A 27,316-nucleotide genomic window follows, 5' to 3' on the forward strand; every position below is an offset into this window, starting at 1 on the left:
CTTTATAACACAATTTCGACTTTAAATCACTCAATTCTGACTTTATAACACAATTTCGGCTTTATATCACTCAATTCTGACTTTATAATAAAATTTCGGCTTTATATCACTCAATTCTGACTTTATAATACAATTTCGACTTTAAATCACGCAATTCCGACTTTATAACACAATTCCGACTTTATAACACAATTCTGACTTTAAATCACGCAATTCTGACTTTATAACACAATTCCGACTTTAAATCACGCAATTCTGACTTTATAAGACAATTTCGACTTTATATCACTCAATTCTGACTTTATAACACAATTCCGACTTTAAATCACGCAATTCTGACTTTAAAACACAATTCCGACTTTATAACACAATTCTGACTTTAAATCACGCAATTCTGACTTTATAACACAATTCCGACTTTAAATCACGCAATTCTGACTTTATAAGACAATTTCGACTTTATATCACTCAATTCTGACTTTATAACACAATTCCGACTTTAAATCACGCAATTCTGACTTTATAACACTCAATTCTGACTTTATAACAAACAATTTCGACTTTATCACGCAATTCTGACTTTATAACAAAATTCTGACTTTAAAACACGCAATTCTGACTTTATAACACAATTTCGACTTTATATCACACAATTCTGACTTTATAACACAATTCTGACTTTATAACACGTAATTCTGACTTTATAACACACAATTTCGACTTTATATCACACAATTCTGGCATTATATCACTAAATTCTGACTTTATAACACAATTCTGACTTTATAACACGCAGTTCTGACTTTATAACACAATTCTGACTTTATAACACACAATTTCGACTTTATATCACTCAATTCTGAGAAAAAAAGTCAGAATTGTGAGATAAAAAGTCGCAGTTACCTTTTTTATTTTTTATTCTGTGGCGAAAACAAGCTTCCATAGTAATCTTCTTCTTCTTTTTTACCAGTACATTGATTGGAAATCTTATGACATTTAAAACATTTTGCAACAATAACCTCACAGACAGAATTCCAAAACAAACAAAAGCTTCTTCAAACAACTCAACAGTTTTTATTTTTGAAAATTCAGTCAGCCTTTTTAATATTCTAATGGTAACGTTCGTTCGTAACATACACATACACCAGCACACATAACTAATGCTTCCGTTTCGATTTCCACAAAGCCCTATTCACAAACGTTATGTTAAAACAACCTGCACGTTAAGAAAAAAACGACTCCATTCAGACTATTTTGTACATAGTTTCCGACATCCATTCTCTCCAACCGATATATGCTTTCTGTGAGGTGCAACTGAGGGGGGGGCGGGGTCACGGGATGAGGTCACTAGTGTCCAGTCTTTTCCATCGGAGCTGAGGAAGGTTTTTGTGTGACGTTGAGGTCATGAGATGTGCCAAGTCCTTTTAAGACCAGTGTTGAGACTTCAAGAACAATAATTTAGCAGAAATCCACAGAGTCGCCCAGCACGAGTAGACTGGGGTTACAAATAAAGAACATAAACGAGTAAGTCATTAGTGGTGTTTATCAGGCAGACGTGGACAGCCAGAGAGGTCACCCGGGTGGTCAACGCAAGACTCCTTCCGGTTTCAAATGTTCGTTATGCAGGAGGCCTTGCTCGCTTTTCCTTAACAGTCGGGTTCAGATGAGACGGCACGTCTTTCCTCTCGGGTCCAGTCTGCCGCACGGGACCATGGGTAAACTTCTCCCAACACACGCCAGTCAGCTGGGGACCAGAAAACAGGAAGTGTAGATATGGGTGAATCAAATTAAATACATATTTCACCCCAAAATCAAAAGAAAAATTATGTTTTTGGTTATACTTAATTTTAAGGTGTCATTGTTACAGTGTAATTATGTATTGAAGTACTGCGTAATATTAATGAACTACATGTACTTACTTACTATAGGGTTAGATTAGGATTAGGTTGAGGGTTGGTTGCATGTAATTATGCATGATTTACTTACTATGGTAATTATTTGTTACATATGTAACAAGGATACTGTAAAATAAAATGTTTTATATTAGGAAACTGATTCATATTCGGACCATTAAAATTTTGTATGACATTTGGATCTCATGAAATTTCACTGTCAAATAAAATTCAAATTTCAAATGCCAAAAATAACATAATGTGTCTTGACTGGTTTCCTTTTTAGTTTTTTTCTAGTACTGCAATACATTTTTACTAAATGATTTATTATTATTTTTTACATTCATAATACAACATTTTTCATTTTCTTTTAAATTAATAAATTAAAGGGGTCATATAATGGCATTTTTGTACAAGCTAATATGATTCTTCAGGGTCTAAATTAAAAGTTTGTAATATACTTTAATTAAAAATTCTCATTAGTATTGTAAGAAAACACTCATTTTACCTGGTCAAAAACAGCTCTGTTTTCAGCACGCCATTTAAGTGCATGTGTCTTTAAATGATAATGAGCTTTGCTCACCCCGCCCCTCTGTTCTGTGGGCGTTTTGCCACAACTGAGGACACTGTGCAACCGTATCAATTTGAACCGGAGTTGGAAAACAGGACGTTTCTGAATGGTTGGTTAACGTAATGTCACTTTGATCTATCTTTGTATGTACTGGCAGGGTAGAGTAGTGAGATACGAACGCTATGTGTTTACTGATGTATACGTTAGTTCATTGACAGATTGATGTTACAGCTAATGGTCATGAAAAACTTTTTTTCTGTAAATGTAGGCTTGTCCGTGATGCGTAACGTTATCTATGCAGTGTTAGGTACACCTGTCAGGGCTGAAGCACTAAAATTTTACTGATCTGTTTAAAAAATAACCCGTCTGTGAGACTATGACAGTCATTAGGCACATAAACAACACATACTCAGACAGGAGCTAATACCTTTTTCAATGTTCTCGTTTATAAAGCAGTCTGGTGAAATGATTCGCGCAAACATGAAAGCATTGACGTTGATCGTGGGGAATATTCTCTTCGAAAACAAAACTCAGCCACTGCGTCTTCAGCGGTTCGGATTTAGGAACATCAAAATGATGCTGTGTTCGTTATTACACCCAAGAACAGAACACCACAATCGCTTAGACGCCATTCTGCTCATAGACAATGCTCCAGCGTATCAACAATGATGCGCGGACTATGATGACAGACAGCTCGCTCACGAGCGAGGGCGGGTCTGTGTTGAAACGCTGCTGTCAATCAACAATCGTGGGAGGGGCGCCCGACCGTGTGACGTCACAAAATCGAACGGCTTGATTTGAGACGGGGGAAAACATATAAGGAGATTAAAAAAAAAACACTGGATGGACTTTTATCATTTTATGATGGTTGTGTACAGGCACTGCCAACACACATTTCAGTACAATCAACTTGTAAAAGTGCATGTACCATTATATGACCCCTTTAAAAGGCAGACAACAAACACTGTGATGATAGAAAAAGACAATTTTTCAACTTTGATATTAACAGTTAGGGCCCTATCTTGCACCCAGCGCAATTGACTTTGCACACTTGTATCATTCCTATTTTGCACCCGCGCACAGCAGACTTTTCCCTCCACAGACGCACGTCGGTAAACTAGGAAATGCATTTGCGCTCCCCGGGGCGGTTCAGCGCAAAGAGGAGGCGCAAACGTTCCCTGGTGCTATTTTGTAGGTTTAGAAAACAATTCTGCCACTGACCAGGAAAAACCTAGTCTAAAGTCAGTGGTGCGTTGCGCATGTTATTCATATGCTATTTTAAGGGCGCATGCTTGGCCATAATCAATGTAGCTTGTGCACAACGCGCATGCACTTTGCTTATCTCATCTACACAGAAGCAGCAGTTTTCATTTTTGCAAATCATACATTATTACAATAGATAGATAGATAGACCAATTTATTATAAAAGCATACATCTAGCTTACACATTTACCCAAATTATCATACGCCTGTTTAACCGAAGTTAATTTGTGTGGGTTTCTCCCATCCCCATACAATGTCACTTCTCTGTCTTTTACGGCCCTGACGAGAGCGTCGGTCTCCTCGGCTGTGAACCGCTCCTGGCGTGCGCCTGGCAAATCTGCTTTTAAAGGGAATGTGAGATGACGCTCTGATTGGTTTATTCACGTTACGCCCAAACCACACCTATGAATAATGAAGCTACTTCAGACAAACCCATTTTAGATTTGCGTCGGGCGCAAGAGTCATTTATCCCGCCGGTATAATAGCATCAGCGCCCAAGACCCGCCCACAAAGTTACTTGCGTTTTGTGCTTGATACTTGCGTTTCAGATCGTTAAAATAGGGCCCTTAATGTTTCTTGAGCAGCAAGTCAGTGATGTTATTATGTGACACTGAAGACTGGAGTCATGATGCTGAAAATTTGCGTTGATCACAGGTAAAAATTTGAAAACTCTGTTGTTTTAACTCAGCATAATTGACTATAAAACTGTGGGGAAAATCCCATTAATGTGCCTAACAGATATTTATAAAACTTAACAATTTATACAAAACTCAGTGAGCATGAATGAGAAAGTCACATATAGTGATAGTGATGCTTGCCTAAGCAAACACGACTAATAAATATGTAAATGTAATATTTCTCTCTCTCGCTAGTGCTGGCATGCATGTCTAAGGTTGCCAACTCTTGATCAATGACCTTTCTCAGGAATTCTGTGATGATTTGCAGCTTATTTTGCGTGATCAGAGAATAGTGAGTAATCTGAAGACCGAAACCAATGTGTTATGCAGTTGCTTCACTATCTTTTACATGGTCTGTTTACTGTGTCTTAACATTAGGCATGTCATTATGTGCGTTTAAGCACCTTAATCACGACACGACGCAGCGGCAGCTCATGCAGTCCTGTCCACTCTCATCCGGGGGGTTCAGCTTCCTCATTTTGTGTTGACGGATCTCCCGTACGAGCGTGTAAAACGCGTCCTCCACACCCTGCAGAGATGTACACTTACGATGAGAAAAGACAACCCTCAATGCTGAGGCTATCAAGAGATTTCAAGAGCAGTGATTGGTCAGAAACTTACACACATCTCCAAAATTTGTAACAAATGTGACAACGAAAATAATGACTAGATCTAAATAACTACATGGAAACACACAACTAGTAATGAAACCGTGACCCCTAGAGTAAAAGATGATAAAAGTGTGGTCTTGGTCTTTACCTTGCAGTTCTCGTCAGATTGGCGTAACACAAAGCAGCTGTGAGTCATTCCCTGCAGTGTTATACAACACATCCTGTGTGTGTGTGTGTGTGTGTGTGTGCTTGTGTGTGTAGGTGGCCATGAGGAGAATTACAGCATTAAATACTGCAAATCCAAAGAATCTCCCAGAACCATAAAACCCTTGAGACAAATTCTAGACACAGAAACCAAAATATAGATCCATCGAAATTCTGTCCTATTAAAATTCTGTCCTATTTTAAAGCTATAAATTGGAAAAACTTCAAAAATATACAATCAGCAGTGGGGTGTTTTCTATTTTGAGGCAGGGTTTTTATATAAAACTAAAATTATATAAATGTTTTTACTTGAAATAAAATAAACGTTAACTGAAATAAAATAAAATAAAATACATCAAAAACCTTAAACTTGTTTTATTTCAGTTAGTTGCCAAAGCAAAATTTCTCATTTCCATTTAGTTTAACTTGATGTACTAAAATACCAAAAAGATTATGCAAATTTATATAAACTCTATATGAAAACACACAAGAAAATAACTAAAATTTTAATTACTATCTTTTTATTCTTATTTTTGAATATTTATAAATTTTATTCTACAGACATGCGATCATCTATGGACCAAAAAGGAAGGTGTGTGTGTGTGTGTGTGTGTGTGTGTGTGCGTGTGCACTATCTTTTTAGTTAAAAATACCCCCAAAAAATAATGATAATAATAAAAATTTATATAAACTCTACATGAAAACACACAAGAAAATTACTAAAATTTTAATTACTATCTTTTTATTCCTATTTTTAAATATTTATTAATTTTATTCTACAGACGTGATCATCTAAGGACCAAAAAGGAAGGTGTGTGTGTGTGTGTGTGTGTGTGTGTGTGTGTGTGTGTGTGTGTGTGTGTGTGTGTAAAATCACATCCCTGATCTTAGTAATTATATACAGTGTTGGGTAGGTTACTCTAAAAAAGTCATTAATAACTAGCTACTAATTACATCTTCAACAGTATAATTACATTACTGCACTATTTACTCCCTCTAAAAAGTATCAGATTACTTATTACGTTCTAAATCCCACATCAACCTCAACCAGCTGAACAATACAAGGACAGACACGAAACTGACCTTTTGATTCTTTCACACAAACAATATACAATTGCATAAATTATTCTCGAACTGAAAGTGTAAATGGAGAATGTTACATTAAAAACAAACATTTTATTATTTTGATGTTAAATCCACTATTGTATTTAATGCAATTACATCAGAAGTAACTGTAATTAAATTACAGAAAAATGAAGAGTAATCCCTTTTCTTTACTTTTTTAAGGGAAAAGTAATGATATTACTAAGTAATTAATCACTGATTATATAATATAATTACTATTACATGATATTATTACTGAATATAATACTTTTATTTATTAATTATTCAATAATTATACCTTAATTAAACAGGCCAATTTTTTTTAACAAATGTTAAAACTTTGTTTCAGGCCTAGTTAATGTAGTTCATTTTGATGTGAATGACATTCACATTCATACACACATTTACTCAAATGAAAATTCCCCCTCTGCAGTAGGACTCAAATCTCAGTCTCACTTCTGCATAATCACAATCAAACATAATCTGTGTGCACCACATCTGCACATGACATTTGTTGGAGGTGAAGATTTTCACTGAATAAGAACTTCAGTTTCAGTGTCTTCATTACAGAAAGCTGTCGCATAACTTCATAAGACTTGGAATAAACAAAAAAACGACAAAATTTGACATTGAACACAGTCTGACTAGTTTTCGCTGCAAAAAACAATGAATATGATTTTCTTTCAATCTTTTAGAAATGACTGAGAAAATCCTTTCATCCCTCCATCCGACTCACCTGTCTGGTTTTGGCCGAGGTCTCGATGAAAGGGATCCCGTAGCTGCGGGCGAGCTCCTGCGCTTGCCGTGTGTCCACTGTCCGAGTCGGGAGGTCGCACTTGTTCCCCACCAGCACCATGGGCACGTCATCGGAGTCCTTCACCCGTTTGATTTGTTCCCTGTGCACGAAGACAAAATGTCACAGTCAAATACAACCTGCAGACTGTGGGCGGACATTTGATCGTGAACAAAATGTGGAGGAACTCGACTTGATTTCAACAATTAGCTAAGACACCTAGTGAATTCCCAAGATGGCTGACGACTAAATTGACTTACCTTTAACCCTTTAACTGTCACCCCCCTTTTTGGGTATAAACGTGAAAATGCACCATCCAAATTTAAATGGTTGCAATTCATGAATGCTTTGGAATACACTCTGCAGATTATTGGTGAAGTGAAAAGCACTGAAGCACTTTTTGAAGCAAAAAAATGAAAATGTAAAATCTTATTTTATACTTATCATCCGATAGTGGTTGTATCTCTCTATTAGTGTTACTCGATCTTAGTGCTGCATTTGATACCATCGACCACAACATTCTTTTGAATAGACTCGAAAATTATGTTGGCATTAGTGGAATTGCACTAGCATGGTTTAAATCATACTTATCTGACCATTATCAGTTTGTTGCAGTAAATGAAGAGATGTCTTATCGATCACAAGTTCAGTATGGCGTACCGCAAGGCTCAGTACTAGGACCGTTGCTGTTCACTCTGTACATGCTACCATTAGAAGATATCATTAGGAAGCATGGCATTAGTTTTCACTGTTATGCCGATGATACTCATCTCTATATTTCTTCACGCCCTGACGAAACTTACCAATTCACAAAATTGACGGAATGCATAGCTGATATAAAAAACTGGATGACTCGTAAATTCCTACTACTTAATTCTGAAAAAAAAAAAAACAGAGATTCTAATTATTGGACAAAAAACTTCCTCACGTAATAACCTAGAATACTGTCTAACACTCGATGGCTGCTCTGTTAAGTCTTCGTCGTCGGTTAGGAACCTGGGTGTGCTCTTTGATACCAATCGTTCATTTGAAAGTCACGTGTCTAGTATCTGTAAAACTGCATTTTTCCATCTTAAAAATACATATAAATTACGACATATGCTCTCATTGACCAATGCGGAACAGCTAGTTCATGCGTTCATGACCTCAAGGCTAGGTTATTGTAATGCTATTATGGGTGGTTGCCCTGCACGCTTAATAAACAAACTACAGCTGGTCCAAAACGCAGCAGCTCGAGTTCTTACCAGAACCAGGAAGTATGACCATATTAGCCCAGTTCTATCAACACTGCATTGGCTCCCTATTAAACATCGTATACATTTTAAAATATTGCTGATTACTTACAAAGCACTAAATGGTTTAGCTCCGCAGTTCTTGAGCGAGCTCTTAACGCATTTTCACAGGTTAGCATTTTTAAGTTTACACGGAGATGATAACGTTATAAAAAAAAAATGTAACCCTTGCACATTGAAACCAATTTCAAGGTTTGCGTTCTCGAGCCACCAGACACTGTACAATCTTTAAATATAATAAAAGTATATTAGCATCATGGTTTTACCTATTTTCACAATACAGCTTTTAACACAAATTAAAATAATTGTACTTTAGTATATTTTCTAAAAATATATTTTAGAAAAATATACTTGAAGTGAAAATTCAGTTTATTTTTTAAAAGTGTATTTATATGCACTTTATTAAAAATATATTTTAGGTATATTTGTGTGCTGGAAATGATCATTGTAACAATGCATTGAAAGTATATAATGTCAAAATGTACATGTACTGTATATGTATATAAAGTGTATATAAAGCTTGATATGTCCACTTTTAAACGGAAACATTCGAATCGAAAGCAAATATCATCTGATTATGTAATCCGTATGAAATATGCATTTCTCTCTAAAGGCACATCCACTTTACAGTGGAGATGTATGGAGATATGTTTGCAGCCGACACTGATTTAGAAAACACTAGTTTATTAATAAACAATTAAAATGCCTCGTTATTTTTAAGACATATTTATTATCATTAGCCTGCTTTTGCGGCAAGATTTATGCATGCGCTTGAGTGCAGAATAGGCTATATTCCTCCATGCACCCAGTATTTAAGCAGAAATTAATATAAAAATCTTTAGTCTATGGCAACTCTAATGAATACATTTACTATAGTTGACATTATTTAATTAATAATAAGAATCCAGCTCTTTACGGTAAATTTGTTGAGTTAATAATTAGTTCAAACTAATAAAATAATAAAACAAAGATTAAAGTAAGATGCTAACTATATATTTCTATTTAGCATTGCTTGTTCCACCACGCAAATTACTGTATCAGTCTTACTGAATCTCAGAAAAGATTTACTGTATCTTGAAGATTGTTGTATTGTATTGTATTGTATCTTCTGTTATAAAGATAAAGATTGACATTTCGTTAATTAAAAAAAATAAGCACATAATGTTGTACAAATTAAAAAACTTATGTTCTGTTAGATGTTCTGTGTTTGGACTACTTTTTGAATTTTGTATAATAATATCTCTAGGTAATGAAGGTAATATATATTATATATAAAACATATATAAAATACATATATATATAAAAAAGGGCCTCATTGATTAATTTTGCTTGGTGCCCCCACTCAGTGTTGATTCGCCTCTGATGATAGTTAGTTTGCTGTCTTTCTGTAGAGTTTGGTGCTAGCAACGCCAAAGTCATAGGTTCAAATGCCAAGAAATTCATAAACTGGTCAAACATAAGTCACTTTTAAGTCACAAATTGTCTGATAACTGCATTAATGTAATGTGAAATGTAAATCTAGGCAACAGACAGCAATATAATATACCATACAGATATATTAAGACTAACCTGTATAGAATAACCTACCAGTTTTCAAGCCAAATGTGAATAAAGTATAATGCAAACTGAATATTGTATGTGCACAACTGCCATCTGAGGCTAATATTAAACAGTGCATTACTATTACCCATGTTGTACTGTACTTCTTACATTAAAAACCCATTATCTAGACCCCATTATTCACAAACAACAATCTGATTGATATAATACAGTTATCCTCCTTTTCCCTTCTCCTTTCATGTCCTTGAAAGCTCTCTCTCTCTCTCTCTCCTTTAGTCTAATTGAGTTGGGATCGATTTCACTGGCACTGCACTATAATACTCCATCTCACTTTCTGCTGTCCTTTTTAAGCACAACTACTGAATATTACACAAAGAATCCTCAGTCAAAGATCCAATTTGAGGATACGACTGTGTAATCGATGTTGCGTTTCTGTTGTGACGTCAAACAAGCTGATAAATAACAATAAGAGGTGATACTAGTGTGAATCAGAAGCAATGCCAACGTGATTACGGAGGTCACAGGGTTGATGGTCTCACATAAGGGAGCAATATGCTACTTTGTGCTATTGTAGTTTAACACATCGGCTTTTTTGTACACGCCAGGTCACATTTCACCCCCACAAAACATAATAAATAATCAATTATATTTTAAATTATAGACATATATAAAAGTAAAATTATACAATTACATAAATAAAATACATAATTAAATAACATTTCGAACACCCGTATACGTTAAAAATATAACATCAATAATTAATCAAACTTACAAGTTGTAAATTTGAGGAGCAAGTTGGTCCAAATAAAATCCTATCCCAATATAGCAAAACTTTTGCTATTTTTTCTAAATGTCGATAAAAAACTATCGTGAAATGACGACGTTTCCATTAACCGATGTTATGCGACTGAAACGTAATTTTTTCCTCTCACAATAAATCCTTCCGAAACGGATGTTGGTAGGTTTACGTATATCGAAGCCAACGCATTTGGTATCTGCTTCGAGGTCTTGATTGTGCCATTTCTTAGTGGTTTAGAATCCAGTGTTCCCGTGAATCTTTTGTGTTTTATGAGTTTAATAAAGAATTTTGTCTCGTCTTCTGTCCAAACATTCGTCAGGTGACCTGTAAATGTGCAAAAACTGTTTCGATTGCAGTTTTGCCAAATATTCCTTTTTTGAACTGCCTGAAAAACCACCTCATGCGAGCGTAAACACTTTTTGCGATATATGGGAGTTTCTGTGGGAGTTATATGGGAGTATAACGGAAACGCGGCTAATGACTCTTCCCATCTTCATTCTTTGGAGGTGTTTACAAAGAGAATTTGCTTTAGCAGAGCAGAAAACAGTGTCTTCTTGACATGTACACAACATGAACCAGCTACAGAGTTTAAGGGCGGGTCAAAGTAGATGTTGCTCGTGTGCAGCCAATGAAGATCATAGCACGGACATTATGCAAATGTGTTACTGCGTTACGAATGCAGGTCACGGAAGTGAGACTGGAATTCCTGACGATTTTCTTTTGGGAGACAAAAACGTTATTTATCGTGCACTTTCAACAATTTTGCAGTGTTTACATTCACAGACAGCTATATTACACACTGCATGAAAGGGAATATTCGAAAAACCATAATAGGGGCACTTCAGACAGATGATATTCACCCACTTCAGGGGTCATATAATGGATAATGTGAGTCAAATAAATAAATAAACAAAATAATTTTAATGTACAATGTAGACAAACAGACTATTTGTTAAGGTGCAGTCACATTTACTATTGTTCAGAGAATTTGTGTGGACAAAATACAGTCATTTCAATAGGAAGAATAATAAGATACACAATATATATAAAGGCTAATGTTTTATGTATTTGAGGAGAAAACTGTCTCAGTCTAGCATCTGCCGTCGAATCATAGCCAATTCTGTCTTAAATAGCCGGTGCGCAGCACACAAGTGGTTATAAAAGTTCAACGCATTCTCATCCTAGGGCGTCATATACTGACGCTTTTGACATTTCGTCTACATCCAACGCACATGGCACCCTTTAGCGTCAATATGACACGCACAGAGCTTTGTTCGGTTATGGGTAGGTTTAGGTCTGGTGTAGGGTTAGGGTTAGACCGCTAGGAGGCGCCTTCTGGCCCATATCTATCTGCGTCTCATATTGACGCTAAAGGGTGCCATGTGCGTTCGATGTAGACGAAATGTCAAAAGCGTCAGTATATGACGCCTTGGGATGAGATCGGGCTGAACCCTGCCCTCTCCATGTAATCAAATGGGACGTGAGCCAAACAAAAAAATCCGATTACACTTCAAACAGAATAGTTTCTGTCATTTTAGGTAGTTCTTATCATGCATACATATGTTCAAGTGTTAGTTTTCCAGTAAGTTTGGTTTTAGTTAGTTATTTCATGATATGAAAACGGAGTGTAGCCTCATGATTGACAGCTGTGCTTGCGAATGAGTCTGCGGGAGCGGGAGTGTGGGCGGGACCTTGATAAATATATCAACAGTAAACCTTATAACCTATAAACTTAAGTCATTCACTGGTCAAAAACTTGTAACTCAATCTGAGCTTGCTTTTGCTCAAATGTTAATAATATAATGACACATGCGAGTGCCATATATAAAGCCACAATATCAACTTTGACAACACAGTGTTTAATTATTTTAAAAAAAATAGTGTTTTTTCCATTTCCTGAAAAGTACCGCTTTTGGACATACAAGGTTTCCACCTGACAGCAATGACACAGAAGTCTTAAAGGTAATGCACCCCAGCCTAATCCAATTTCATCACTGTTTTCACCCAAAAAATTTCTGATACATAGATTATTTTTGCTTCAAAATAAAATTGAAGAAATATGATTTTGAGGACATATTCCCAAAGGTTAAAAAACTGAAGATCAAACTGTCAGGCAAAAACAAACAAACACACGCACGCACACACATTTCATTAATGTAACATTCTAAAAAAACACAATTTATTGAGTTTTGAAAATGTAAATAAAATTAAAATATGCTTGTTTTATTTATAAGGTCTGGCATTCCACCTCCGTGAAATGAATTTATAAAATAGAGGACAGATTGTGGTATTGGTACCAGGTCTACCATTAGAGGGGATTGCGAGGAGCCATATAGAAGAACATCTTTTGGTCAGAAAGCGTTATCTGTAATAGGGAGCAAATACTGGAATAGTTTACCACAGTCAATAAGACAATTTCCTTCTTATCACACTTTTAAATATCATCTGAAAAAGTGGCTTATGACGAATCAGTTGTGTAAACATTTTAATTAGAAATTGTAATAATGTGTTTGGGGTATTTGTCTCTTTGTAGTGTTGTGTGTATAGCTGAGGATTTGTTCTTGTGTGTACCTGCCTAGGGACTGCGGATGTAAATTAGCAATGTTGCTATAATCCGGCTTGTTTACATTTTGAATTTTATACTAAATGTTCATTGACATGCTTTGTCCCTATCAAATAAATAAACAAACACACACCTGTATTGATGAATGTCCTCAAAGGACTTGGTGTTATTGATGGCAAAGACACAAAGGAATCCCTCTCCTGTCCTCATGTACTGGTCCCTCATGGCGCTGTACTCCTCCTGACCTGCAGTGTCCAAGATGTCCAGAAGACACGTCTCCCCGTCAATCACCACCTGCTTCCTGTAGGAGTCCTGCACAGAGACGCCCAGACACATCAACCCCCAACTCACGCTTGCGTTCCTCAATAAGACAGATAACAGAGAGTCTTTTCTTACTCAAGAGCCAAAAATATTTAGTTATTTCACAGCCATGAACTTGATTTGAGGTCTTTAAATTACTTTTCTAAAAATGTGCCCAATAAAGAATTTTGGGACGAAACTATAAGGATTGAAACACCAAACGGACTGTGGAGATGTGTCCAGTCAGACACAAAAGCTTCTTCTCAAAATGTCTGTGCTCATGTGTGTTAGCAATTTCAGCCATAAAAAGGACATTGTTTGTCCAGAGACGGGTGTGGCGGGAAAACAGAGCAGAGAGAGAGAGAGAAAGAGGGACATGTAGAAGCACGTACACACACACACACACACATCCCTCACGCTGGAAGCAAACGCAGGCCGAGGGGAAACTCCTGGGGTTTATTTGACACTGGGTGTGCAGAGGAAAAGAGAGAGTGAGTGAATGGAAGGGCCAGATTGTAGTGGTCGCTCAACGCTGATGCGATATCTAGCGAACAGACGGACAATAATAAAGCATAACGTACAGTACAAGAGATTAATTTGTTATTGTTAACTGTTTATTATGTTAATTTATTGTTATTGTTAAATATTGCTATTGTTATTAAAAATGTAGTGTAACATTTTTAGCATATGAAATACACCTAAATTAAATAAATATGTAAATATTAGATAAACAAAAAGTAGAATGTTGCCTCAGCAATTAACAGAAATAAATTAGTTTAGGTGGAAATAAAAAAAATACGAAAACGTATAAAATATATATATATTAAAGCTATAAATATAAAATAAATATAAAACATGACAAAACAAACAATAAGAACATCACAAAATTACTAAACTTAAACTAAAATTAAAATGAAATTAGTATATACTATAATAGTACACTGCCCGGCCAAATAAATAAAAAAAAGTCACTGTTTAAATAGGCAAATGCTTAAGAGTCTATGATTGGATCATTTTTGCAGTGATTATTGTGTTTCTAGCTTGTTAAATGTTTAGAAACAGTACTTCTAACACTAACTGATGGAGTGTGTAGCTTTTCATTTCTTAAACATCCATGTAGAAAGACACATCATGGCCATATTCCAGGATGACAATGTCAAGATTCATCAGGATCAGATTGTGAAAGAATGGTTGGGAGGAGCATGAAGAATCATTTTCACACATTTTGTGTGATGAGCCATCTCCGGAGCACTTCTAAATACTTACAAATGTTGGTGTTAAGCCAAGCAAATGTTGATTCAGGTTTTATTACAGACAGGTTTTTTTGTTCGTTTGGTTTTACAACTGGTAATTCCCCGGAGGTTTGCTGTTTTGCATGGTCAATATTTCGCTTGTTTTAACAACTAACTTTCATCTTAACACTACATCATACAGTGATGTGAAATGCACAGGCAAATGATTATGTATGCAATTTCCCATGAAATCCAGCCCAACCGCTCTAAAATATAAATCATTACGGTTGAAACTAGCAAAAAACACTTGGGCTTTTCGCTTGGCGCTGCATTGCACCGGGTGTAAGATAGGGCCCATGGTTTGGAAGATGGATTCTTTTTGCACTCTCTCGTTCTCTCATTAATAAAAAAAGTTACATAGTGTAGCATTAATTCATTAACTGAATTATTTTAACAGCTTCAGCTGACGGAGTTAAAACAAATAGATTTATTATTGATAATGTACTAATATGAGTCACAACGACCTGACAATTTTAGATTATGTGTATCAGCATCCTTAGCATATATATATTATTTATATAGATGATACTGTATATCACTAGCTGAGATCACTGAATGTGCGCACACACAGACACACACACACACACACGTTACCTCTATAGTAGGGTCGTATTCATCCACAAAGTGGTTCTGGATGAGTTGGATGGTGAGAGCGCTCTTGCCCACGCCTCCAGCACCCACCACCACCAGTTTATATTCAGTCATTCCTTCACGCCTCTTCAACCTCTCACCACACCTGAGGAGAAACCAGCAAAACCATCAATACAAACAAACCTCCCACTGCTTCCATGTTCAGTGATGTTTCAAATCTATATAAGATTGTGCTATATAAATAAATGTGACTTGGCTTGACTAAATATTTGTTGGCGAAGCAGTGCTTTTTTGAAATTAGCATAAAAGAAGTCCAAAGTCTTATAGTCCGACTTCCAAATCGCTGACTATTTAAGTCTGCAAATTATTACAAGATGTTGCCCCTTGCCTATTTCTTTAGCTATTCATCCATGTAAACGCCCAGGCACACCAAACCGACATCAAAGAACTTGTGGTGGTGAAAGCCGACTGTGCTGTTGCCTCATGTTACCTGAGTCTGGGCCAAAAAGTTACACTTGAACACACCACAAATACTACAGTCAACTGCCAACTAGCACTGTGCGTTCTACACCTGCATGAGAGGAAGTAAATCTCCATTCCAGCAGGTGAAAGTAGTCTACATGAGTCATTTAAAAGAGGAAAACAGGAAGAGATCGCAGATATACAAACCGTAAAAAAAACTGCATTTCATCATTCACATTCTTTCATTCACTTTCTTTTTTTTATCTTATACACTGGTTCGCTAAGCTGAACAGCCAATCTGGGGTGCGTTATGATGATTTAAAGGGATGGTTCGGAGTAAAATCAACCTAGGGTCCTTTGCACCATGATCTCGAGCCCAACACCCCCCCAGAAGCCTTTTTTCCCTTGGTCGAACATTATTAAAGTTAGAGCTTATTTAGGGATATCAGCCGAATGGCTTAGTGCAGGCGCTAATGGATCCAAGGATGTATCCCGTAAATTACCCCACTAATAATGCCCAGAATGGTACCAAACTTCTACAGTAGTACAAATAGGTTCTGTACTCAGATAACGGTCACTTCCGTTATATGGGAAAAGCCCGTAAAAGTCCTGGCAGAAAGCAATGCATAAGGATGTAGTGTAACGACGAATTATAATTTTTTCCGAAGTGTTGACAACTTATAATACAACAAATAATTGTTGCAAACTGGTACTACCAACAAAATATTAGTGCATTCCTGGAAATGGGCGTCGTTACAGTACATCCTTATGCATGTAACCAAATGCATCCTATATGAGATAAATCTACAGCCATACACAAAAAACACAATATTAACTGACATTTGCACAAAACAAACTGCTGCGAATGCACACGCAAACTTATAATCATGAGGGTGTAACTCTAGCCTTTAAACATAAAATGACCCCAAACATAACCCTGGTGCGCTCGTAATTTCTCCTCATGTCTGCTTTACGTGTTTCTCGGTTTAACAGCATGACCTTGCTTAATCGACGATCGTTCAGTTTTATCGATTAAATTATTATCAAAAATGAATCGATCGTCAATTAATCGTTAGCATCCCTAATTTATATAGTATTATGTGAGAGAGAACCCACAACGAATCAAATAAACTCTCTCATCTACGGTCTCCGCCACTGATTCAACATTTTCAATCGGCCACCGGAAAAAAGCCGCAGAACATACTGCAAAAACTAGGCCGACAGACCCTCAACGACAGCCTGACATTGGCCAACTGTCGGCTTGGTGTATCACGGCCTTTAGGATTGCGGTAATCCAAGACCAAGAGACTTGGAGAATTTATCCTAAGGAAACTGGAAATAATCTCCCATCTTCCACTGTTTAGCATTCAGTGAACAAACTCTCATAGAGATGCAAAGGAGATAAACTATGAAATATGAAAAGCATTCTGGCACTTGAAACAAGACCCGAGCTTGCAGCACACCCAGCTTTTATCTGATGACTGATAATTTTGTGGGTTTCATTTCAAGTTTCAACATGGTCTAAAACAACATTTCTAACTCTGAATGTGATACAGCTACCGTCCAGCGCTCACCCTCATTGGTTATTCTGTCATAGGTTGGTTGCTGCTGGTTTTGGGTGGCTGATGTTGTTTTCCTGACTGTGAGGTCATGTGGTTTCATTCCCATTGGATTACTATATATCTTCTTTTGTGTTCCACAGAAGAAAGAAAGTCATACAGGTTTGTAATTACACACGGGTGCGTAAATCATGACAGAATTTTTATTTTGGGGGGAACTATATTTACATGCATGATGCTATACTGACAACGTGACAATGTTTCATAAGACCATATACACGTAAACACCTTCAACAATGTTCTTTTTCTGTTAGTTTCATTTTCATGGACTTTTAGTTTATTCATAGTTCCTGTTTCCCTTTGTTTGTTTGTTTTTCGCCTCTTATTAACGGCTATGGAGATTCATTTATCATCACAGGTGTTTGTTATTAATTTCCTTTGTATAAAGTTGCCTATAAAGTTCTCTCGGTCAGTTATGATCCGCTCTGCTCCGCACTGAATTAGCGAGTTAAAAGTGAGGTATTATCAGTGTTGTCACACATCGATTAACTGGTGGGAAATTTTCTTTACAGTCACAGTCCTTTACTGCATGTACTAACTATAGTAATAATAGTAAATTATGCATAATTACAAGTAACTAACCCTAAACCAAACCGTAACCCTAACCGTAACTCTATAGTAAGTACAAGTAGCTTATTAAAATTTGAGTAAGTACAATGTAATGACTACGTCACCTTAAAATAAAGTGTATAAATAAACCTTAAAGGGATATTACACCGCTGGAAAGATGAATGTGTATTTAAAATGGGTTATTTATGTAGTAGAAATGTGAAATTATTTTAGAAGTTGGTGCCTTCTAGACTGAGAAAAGCCAGAAAATGTATTTTTGGCTCATGTGGATGAAAGACAACAACTCCCAGAATGCACTTGCTTCGCTGCCCCACTCCCAAGCCACGCCTACCGGTTACAGAGGGCAGTATCGGAAGAAATGATACAACTAGGCTACTAGTTTACTCGCCACTGAAAAGACGCAAATAACATTAAAGCTACAAGATGTCATTTTTTTCGCAGCTAGGGGTCGCTAAACTCTCACAATAACAAAGGTGCAGGTTGATGACGTCAACGTCAAAGTCTGCTTGCCATGATCCATAATGTTTAAACAAAACAACAACAGCGTGAGCGTGCCGCTAGACGTAATGCAGATGTCCACGTCTGTCGCCATGGTTACTATGGCAGTACAAGCGGAAACCTGGGATAACGCGGATATTACGTAATTGACAGGCGAAAATGACCAGGGACGAGCCATTATTTAAAATTGGAATTTCTCTGAAATTAAACATATTTGGGAACTTTTGGGATATTGTAAGTACACAACTGCAGGAAATATATCACACTGTGAAAGTGATTTTTGGATATTTTATTACAAAAATCTTACATATTGTACCTTTAATACTAATTCATAAATAGCATCATGCTTATTATGTGGATTGTGCCACATACCATTTTACAACCTGAACCAACCTAACTAATTAAATGGTCAAATTATTTTTAAATCTATTTTTCAAGGCAAAAAGAATTATTATTATTACAAATATTGTTCATTAATATTTAACATCTATATTATGTTTTTGGAGAGGTACACCACATTTTACAATGTGAACTAACCTTGCCTTGCTATAAAAAGTTGAAAATATCAGAAATTTTAAGTTGTATTAACATTTTTGACTTCATGCCCATTTTTAATTCACAGTACATAGAAAAGTTTTATTCGAGTTATTCTATAAATGAATTTTTATATATCTGAATTAAAACTTTTCTAGCAAATGGTATGAACATCTTTAAAATCATATAAAACTTAACATGAATACAAAGAGTACATTTAAGAACTTTGCAAATGTGTTTTGAACAAAAACATTCTTTTAACTTTGCTTTTCTTTATTGTGGTCTACTTACTTTTCATTGCCCCTGCTACATATCCCACAACACAGTAAAAGGCTCACTTTAAGACACAACTGTAGTCACAGCCATCCATGACAGCACATCACCAGACAGACTATATTAGTCCCAGGGTGTGGAGTTTTATTATTAGTCGTCATTGGGACTGTAGGTGCAACTCAAGATCACCAGAGGTGGGTCTGCAGCATTAATGATTAATGAAAAGACAAAGGTTCTTGGTACTATGGTGACTGCAACTTATGAGAGTCCAGCACAGTGTATCTGTGAGTAAAACTAAAGTGCTGGACGATTAATGAGTAACTGCACACACGCAAGCATTCGCACACGCACAATTGAGCAATTGAAGGGCAGGGAGTTCATACATGATGCCACTATGCGTTACTCCCTTAACCCCTTGAAAGCTAAACAAAACATTGGGGTAAATGTAGTAGAAGAATAAAAATATAGTAACAACTAAGTATACATTTTTACATTGATAGGAGGTTTCTCACTTGCAAAATTTAAAGAGCCCACCCTCAAGGCTTTATGATAATCTATGCTCTATATATGGAGTTCACTGCAAATATGGGATTTTTTGGCTATTTTATCATCTACCATGTGAAAATCGTACAACAAGTCTAATCATTTAGAAAGGTAATAGCAAGGTACATTACTTAAAGGGATACTCCACTTTTTTTGGAAATAGGCTCATTTTACAACTCCCCCAGAGTTAAACAGTTGAGTTTTACCGTTTTCGAATCCATTCAGCCGAACTCCGGGTCTGGCGGTACCACTTTTAGCATAGCTTAGCATAGATCATTGAATCGGACAAGACCATTAGCATCTCTCTCAAAAAAATGACCAAAGAGTTTCGATATTTTTCCTATTTAAAACTTGACTCTTCTGTAGTTACATCGTGTACTAAGACCGACGGAAAATGAAAAGTTGCGATTTTCTAGGCTGATATGGCTAGGAACTATACTCTCATTCTTGCGTAATAATCAAGAAACTTTGCTGCCGTACCATGAGTATAGCAGGCATAATGATATGACGCAGCGCCTGAAAATAGTCCCCAGCTCTGTAACTTCCAACGTGACCGGGACTAAGTTTGTCTAACCTATTAGACCTATTTTCAGGCGCTGCGTCATATCATTATGCCTGCTGGACTCATGGTACGGCAGCAAAGTTTCTTGATTATTACGCAGGAATGAGAGTATAGTTCCTAGCCATATCAGCCTAGAAAATCGCAACTTTACAATTTCTTGCGGTCTTAGTACACGATGTAACTACAGAAGAGTCAAGTTTTAAATAGGAAAAATATCTAAACTCTTTGGTCTTTTTTTTTTAGAGAGATGCTAATGGTCTTGTCCGATTCAATGATCTACGCTAAGCTATGCTAAAAGTGGTACCGCCAGACCCGGAGATCGGCTGAATGGATTCGAAAACGGTAGAACTCAACTGTTTAACTCTGGGGGAGTTGTAAAATGAGCCTATTTCCAAAAACAATGGAGTATCCTTTTAAGCTCGAAAAATGCAAATTACAATTCCAAAGAAGAAAGTTAGTTGGGTTTAGAATGACATGAGAGTATGTAAATGATGACAGCATTTTTTAGATTTGCCTGAAGTACTATACATTTTTTATAAAGGTTATGAAAAAAAAAGAAAAAAAAAATCGGTAACACTTTATTTTACAGTGTCCTTGTTACATATGTTACATGTTCTTACCATAGAAATAACAGTTAATTATGCATAATTACATGCAACTAACCCCCAACCAAATCCTAATCCTAACCTAACCCTATACAGTAGTAAGTACATGTAGTTGCTTAATATTACTAAGTACTTCAATATATAATTACACTGTAACAATGACATCTTAAAATAAAGTGTAACCAAAAATTCCATTAAAATAATGTGCACTGGTGAAGTGCATGCAGTAAAATGCAGGACATGAGAAGTAAATATGTCCGAATTTACATTTAAAAAGCCTGTTGATATCAGCGAGTCATTAGAAATTGTGCTTTATCAACTAGTTAAACATGAATACAATGAAAGTCAATTCAAGGAAAATGTGTTACGCGTTGCTGATGTTCATTCATTATTAGTCGCGCAAAACCAGAGATGAGTGACAGTGCCACTTTCAGTTTCAATTTAACACGGTTGAGCAAAGTATGCCCAAATTTAGGCCATCTTTTGAATAACCCCTTTAACTAATCTAGGGCACAACGAGGGAAGAACTGAATGAATTATACACACATTCAGAGGGCAATGAAAGTTTGATTAGGACCTTCTGTCAGAGCAACCTGTTGTTTGGGATGGAGATCAGCAGAGACACATCCCATCGGGTTCTTTACAGTGCGATCTCTATATCACTCTTTCTAAGATTCATAATTAGCGCCAAAGTGCCAAGGGGCTTCAAATGGGTCCTAATGAGCCCCTGTAGTCCTGTACTGTTGGGGATAAACAAAGCCACATGAAGGCAAGCCTGCAACCTTAGCCGAAAAAAGCGTAATGCCTGCTAACGCTGCGATACCCAGTGAAGGAGACAAGAGGACGTTTTAACAATTTTTAAAAGCTAGGCTAGCTGACTATAGCCTGGTAATACCAAACTCTACTACTTCGCTTTGCTTCGTAGACAGAGTCTGGCATGGCATAATTGAAAAGCGTTTTCTTTCTCGCGGGGAGGCGTTTGTCTGAAGTTTAAAATCATTGGTTCCCGTAAGCCAATCACATAACGTTTGGTTATGGCGTGTGTTATGCGCATGCTCAGCCGCATCTAACTTCCACTGTAAACACATATAGCATGATGCGAAAACAAAACCATCGAGCGAAATACCAGAGTGAGCATGGCTGTGAACGACTTTTGCAGATTATGTGAAGTAAATCTAAGCATCCACGGTACAACCGTGTCTACGTCACGGCTCTCAGCCCGCCCTCTGTTCGTTGATTGGCCGGCTGTTTTCAGGCCGGAGGAAAACGGAAAGCTATTACGCTGTCTCAGACTGAGTACAGAAGCGAAATGAAATTGAGCGGAAGTAAGAAGTCTGACGTAGTCAGGCTAAGCTGACTAGCCCAAAACCTTTACTTTATGACATATGAAGTGTGAACACAACCTTTGATATTGCAAGTGTGATTGCTTAGGAAAGCTACAACATGGCTCTCTTAAGCAAGTAAGCAAGCATGAAGATTTATCATTCAAAAACTACAGGAAAGTGTGAAAGCAAGACCTAGACGTTGGCACTAGGATCTGCAGTATACAATCTGTCACCATGAGCGGGCAATATGAACAGGTCACTTTGAAACCCTATAGTTAAGCTCAGGATAAACTCACTGACATTATCAGCTCTGCATTTTATGGACATCAACATATCTAATACCTAGGATTTGGAATGGATATTATTTGCCTGATCATTGAGTGAACCTTTATGTCCTGACAATTACAGTGATTTTAAATCTTATATTGCTAAACATTATGTTAGAGCACAAGTAAACGGTCCCAATAGAATCTCAAGTATCAATTTTCCCTGAGCCACAACCCCACAAAAGAAGAAGGCCTAAGTGATTTCCAGTCAGGATCAGACAGTAAAAGGAATCTCACATGGGAAATGGAATCGAAGGAATCGAATACTGAGGAACCATAACAGATCCAGGCTGAGTGAGCTACTGACATCATCCCCCCAAAAATAACCATCACTAGCCAGATCATTACATCTGTCTAGCCTAAATCTGCTGCCCTTCACTGCAGACACTTCAAGATATTGTTTATATATTGCAGATAAATGCAAATAAAATACCATCAAAAATATGAATGCTTCCAAATATCTGGAACTCAATACTTCCAATGCTTCCAAATATCTCAATACTTAATACTTTTGAAAACGAGTTTTAAAGTGCAAGATTTTTTTAAACGATACTGTTATCGACTCCTTGTAAACTACAAAAACGCACAGTGACAACGCACGGTGACGTCACGCGCATGCGAATTACATGTTCAGTCTAATGGCGCATCATTTTTCTTTACAAAGTGACATCGCCAACTACTGGCCTGGCATGAATAATACAGCGTTCTTAGTCGTTTTCACAAATCCGTGTGAACATGGATCGTTTTGACAACGTTGTCACCTGTACGCAGAAAAACATTGGTTTTTAGTACATCGTTGTTGTGTAAACATACCCTGAGTTTTTATAAGTTTACGTTTTTATTTAATATTTATTTAATATTTTATTTTTATTTCAATTAACTGAATATATTAATAATAGTTTTAGTAAATAAAAACAACAATAGTTTTTACTGGTTTGAGATGGTCATAACTGGTTTAACCTGGCAGGTCTTCGGCTACCCTAATCGCTGAAAGTGAAATACTCGATGGTGATTGGCAAATGTTTTTACAAGTCTCCGGCAATGGATTTGCCTTCCCCTTCCTTTCTCTATCCTCTCAGACTCGCGTTTCGTAGATTCGGCGAAGAAGCACGCGGTGGTAACACTTACAGTGGTGAAATTACAAACAAGGAATACACATTCTGAGACATTAAATGAATAACTGGGAATTTTTTTTAACATTAAGTCCTTCTCCCACTTTCACCTCAAAATTTTGGGTTGGCTGTGCCTCCATTGCCTCCCCTGACGAGCCGTCACTGCCTTTGCTAATTTTTACTCTTTTCACCTAAAACGGGCCTCACAACATAAGAGGGCCTCCACTTGCACTCGCCCCCCATCATCAAGAAAATGTATAGGGGGCAAGGGGCAAAAATGCCACCAAAATAAATAAAAATGCCTCCAAAATTCAAGATATATGGGTCAAAAATGTCCTTGTAGGAGCTCTTGTTTGTAATGTTTATAACAGGCCTTAGAGTGCCGTTTTCCCGAATATCAGCACGATTGCAAATTTGATAGCCTATTGATTTCATACAACAGTTCAATAAACAAGAAGTTAATGTTAGGTGAGTTTCATTTTAGTCTTAGAACATTGTATGTTGTTGCACTATTTCGTCAACAAAAATAGTTCCAAACAAATCCACAAAGCCATTTAGCATCCCCGAGCAAAACAGTGATGTGTCATATACTAAATGAATTTCGTAATGCGTTTTTCAGTCGTTTGACTGAATGATGGGGGCCTCAAACTGCTTCTTTGAAAATGGCCTCCGAATTGCAAAGGCCACCTCTGTCTGAACGCAGACCTGACAAGCCCAAAACCACTTTAAAACCCACCAACAGACCTGTCTGGGACACCAACTGAGACCAAAAAACATCTCAGACTGGCTTACACCTGTTTTGCAGCAGATTTTGGTTCAGATTTATAGACTTTGGCACGGCCGAACCGAAGGCATACAAGTATAATCATGCTTATGTGCCATTTCTAGTGTATCCCTCACAGTGAAAAGAGTTGATAAAATCCAGTCGTATTATATGATAGCACTTACTCACATTATCTCAAATAACAGTTAACAGTCTAGAAGGCTTCAGAAAAACATATTTGGTTACTTTAATTTTGTAACTAAAGAGAAAATCTACGAATCACACTTGTGCAGAAGCCTATAAAATATTATAGTGTTGCAATACAACATCTAACTTCTTTAGACCTACTTAAGTACTTAAGCGACCTAAACTTGCTTGTTCTGCGATAAAACAGACTGTTAAACTTCCGCACTGATCTTCATAGTCCAGAAATTACGAATCCTACTATGCTGAGGCATCTTAATATTCATGATTGAGCCATTGCCATTGGTGGGCTACTAAGCGACGTCAGCAGAAACGAATTAGTATTCAGCAAACAGACCTTCGCCATTGGTACGCTGCGACGCAAACTACTTAATATGCATGAGCTAGGCTTCGTCATAGTAGAATTTGTAATTGTTCGTCGGGTACTATGGGGCGTCACCCGAGTTTACAGAGAGGCTCGTAACTGTCACATGGATGCCACCAAAACTTAACAAATCAGATAATTAGACAACATGTTTACATTCAGTGTTAGACTTGAAATCGTTTCCAATAAATGCAAGTTGTCGGGAAGAGAAGCCATGGACAGTTTGATCGATTACTAGAGTCTGATTCAATGTAAACTGACCAGATTCAGGTTTTTTAGATGCTTGAACAGATTTTCTTGTGAAGACTGAATGATATATAAAGTGATTAAATAAACACTATACGAGTTTTCTATTTAAATTCTCAACAAACTATTTTGAATAAAACGCAGAATACAGAAAATACAGAACAGTATCTATAGATCTATCGATAACTGATTGTTCACACACGCATATATGTAAACATTCTCCATGCAATTACAAAAACGCACTAATAATTACCATTAATATACGGTAATTGTGGCCGATAATAGCAAGATGTTTAAGGTAAACAATATTTGCCACTTTGAGTCACGCTACAATACAATGCATACAAACGATTTATTGTTTAATAGCAAAAAATGTACACTTCACCTCTGATTCCCCGGATTCAGTCACTCTACAGGAGACTTCGTTTATTTCGAGATTTTCCTGGATTGTATTAGATGTAGCAGACAGCCCACTGTGAACAATGTGCTCCGCTGTGTGTGTGTGTGTGTGTGTGTGAGCAGTACAGCCTACGCCCAGCCCCACACGACACACAGGACCGCCCCGACGCAGATTCACCAATCTTACTATGGCAAAGGCTGAGCTTATGAATATTAAGTAGATCCTGGTGACGTTGATCGGTGGCTCGTTCAGTGCCTGAGAGGCTGATCAACCAAAAACACAGCCAATCACAAGGCTTTGTCCCACCCTCAATAACACAACAACCAATGGGATTAGTAAGCCTACTATCCACACCCCAGAATACAGATGCTCGTACTGTATCATTTTTTTTATTGCGTAACTAAATAAAAATTATTTTATGGTTACAAAGCTGCTGTCCTTGCATTCTCTCCTCATGTGTAGCTATATTATGTAATGTAGTTCTCATTTAGAAACTGAATTGAAGTAAAATAATGGCAAATGTTTTTGAAACAAAAAAGCTTTGTTAAATTGCACTAATTGAAAAGAAATATGCATTGCATTAACCAAGTGACACTTATAGTTCTTATTCAGGCTAAAGTAATTCAACTATACATTGTTGAAGTTTATAACTGTAAACCAGGTCACAATTGTAGAGTTTTTTTATTTATTTATTTATTTATTTATTAAGATCAAATAAAAAATGTGGGGGGGGACAAAATCCTACCCTGGCGGGTCAAAGTGACCCGAAGCCCTAAAATTATACTTAATTGTTGTTGTTGTTTTTTTATTATTTGTTTTTGGTCCAGAAAGCTTATTTTATTTCATTTAGTTAATATTATTTCTATTTTTTTTTTTTTACTTTATTTACCTTTAAATTACTAGATTTCATCAATAAATCATAAATAATTTTGTAATTTAAGCACATTCCTCACATTCTTTCAACTTAAATTCAAACTAACTCACAATTTCACGGATAAATCTTTAATTCAGCTCAAAATATCTTACATTGTTTGTCTTTACCATACTGTCTATATGGTCTTTACCGACCTCTTGTGGGAAAAAATAATATATCATGATATGTCATAACTCTTGCCACTAGATGGCCTTATAGCTCTATATGGAGCAAATGAGCGGTTCCGCTGGGTCCTAAAGTCAGTTTTACTTCAGTGTGCATTCAGATACACATGTAGACATTATAAAATCATTTTTTGGTAAAGTTTGAACATTTTTAGGTTTTTCTATGTGTACTGAAGCATTCCTCGCATTCCATTCATTCCCTAAGGGAATCAAATTGACCCGCAAGGGAAGGATCTGTTACTTTTTTTTATTTCAACAACAAAACTCCTCGAATCCATAAATATATTTTTGTGTATTCGT

The 27,316-nt window shown here is 36.6% G+C and overlaps 1 protein-coding gene across 2 annotated transcripts; it reads right to left on the reverse strand.

Moving 5' to 3' along the window:
• Window positions 1-1,051: 1,051 nt before the first annotated feature.
• hrasa (HRas proto-oncogene, GTPase a) lies at window positions 1,052-26,035 on the reverse strand. Of its 2 annotated transcripts, none has more exons than XM_084397496.1 (6): window positions 25,904-26,035; window positions 15,516-15,657; window positions 13,463-13,641; window positions 7,059-7,218; window positions 4,808-4,932; window positions 1,052-1,744 (listed from the first exon to the last, which is right to left on the reverse strand). In XM_084397496.1, the coding sequence occupies exons 2-5, from the start codon at window positions 15,624-15,626 to the stop codon at window positions 4,813-4,815; spliced, it is 570 nt and encodes a 189-aa protein (XP_084253622.1). In that variant the 5' UTR covers window positions 15,627-15,657; window positions 25,904-26,035; the 3' UTR covers window positions 1,052-1,744; window positions 4,808-4,812. The 2 variants fall into 2 exon arrangements, with proteins under 2 accessions (XP_084253622.1, XP_084253623.1); XM_084397497.1 differs by lacking the exon at window positions 25,904-26,035 and adding an exon at window positions 19,487-19,604.
• Between the last annotated feature and the right edge of the window lie 1,281 nt (window positions 26,036-27,316).

This window comes from Rutilus rutilus (assembly GCF_951802725.1).
Source record: "Rutilus rutilus genome assembly, chromosome: 23".
Classification (NCBI taxonomy): domain Eukaryota; kingdom Metazoa; phylum Chordata; class Actinopteri; order Cypriniformes; family Leuciscidae; genus Rutilus; species Rutilus rutilus.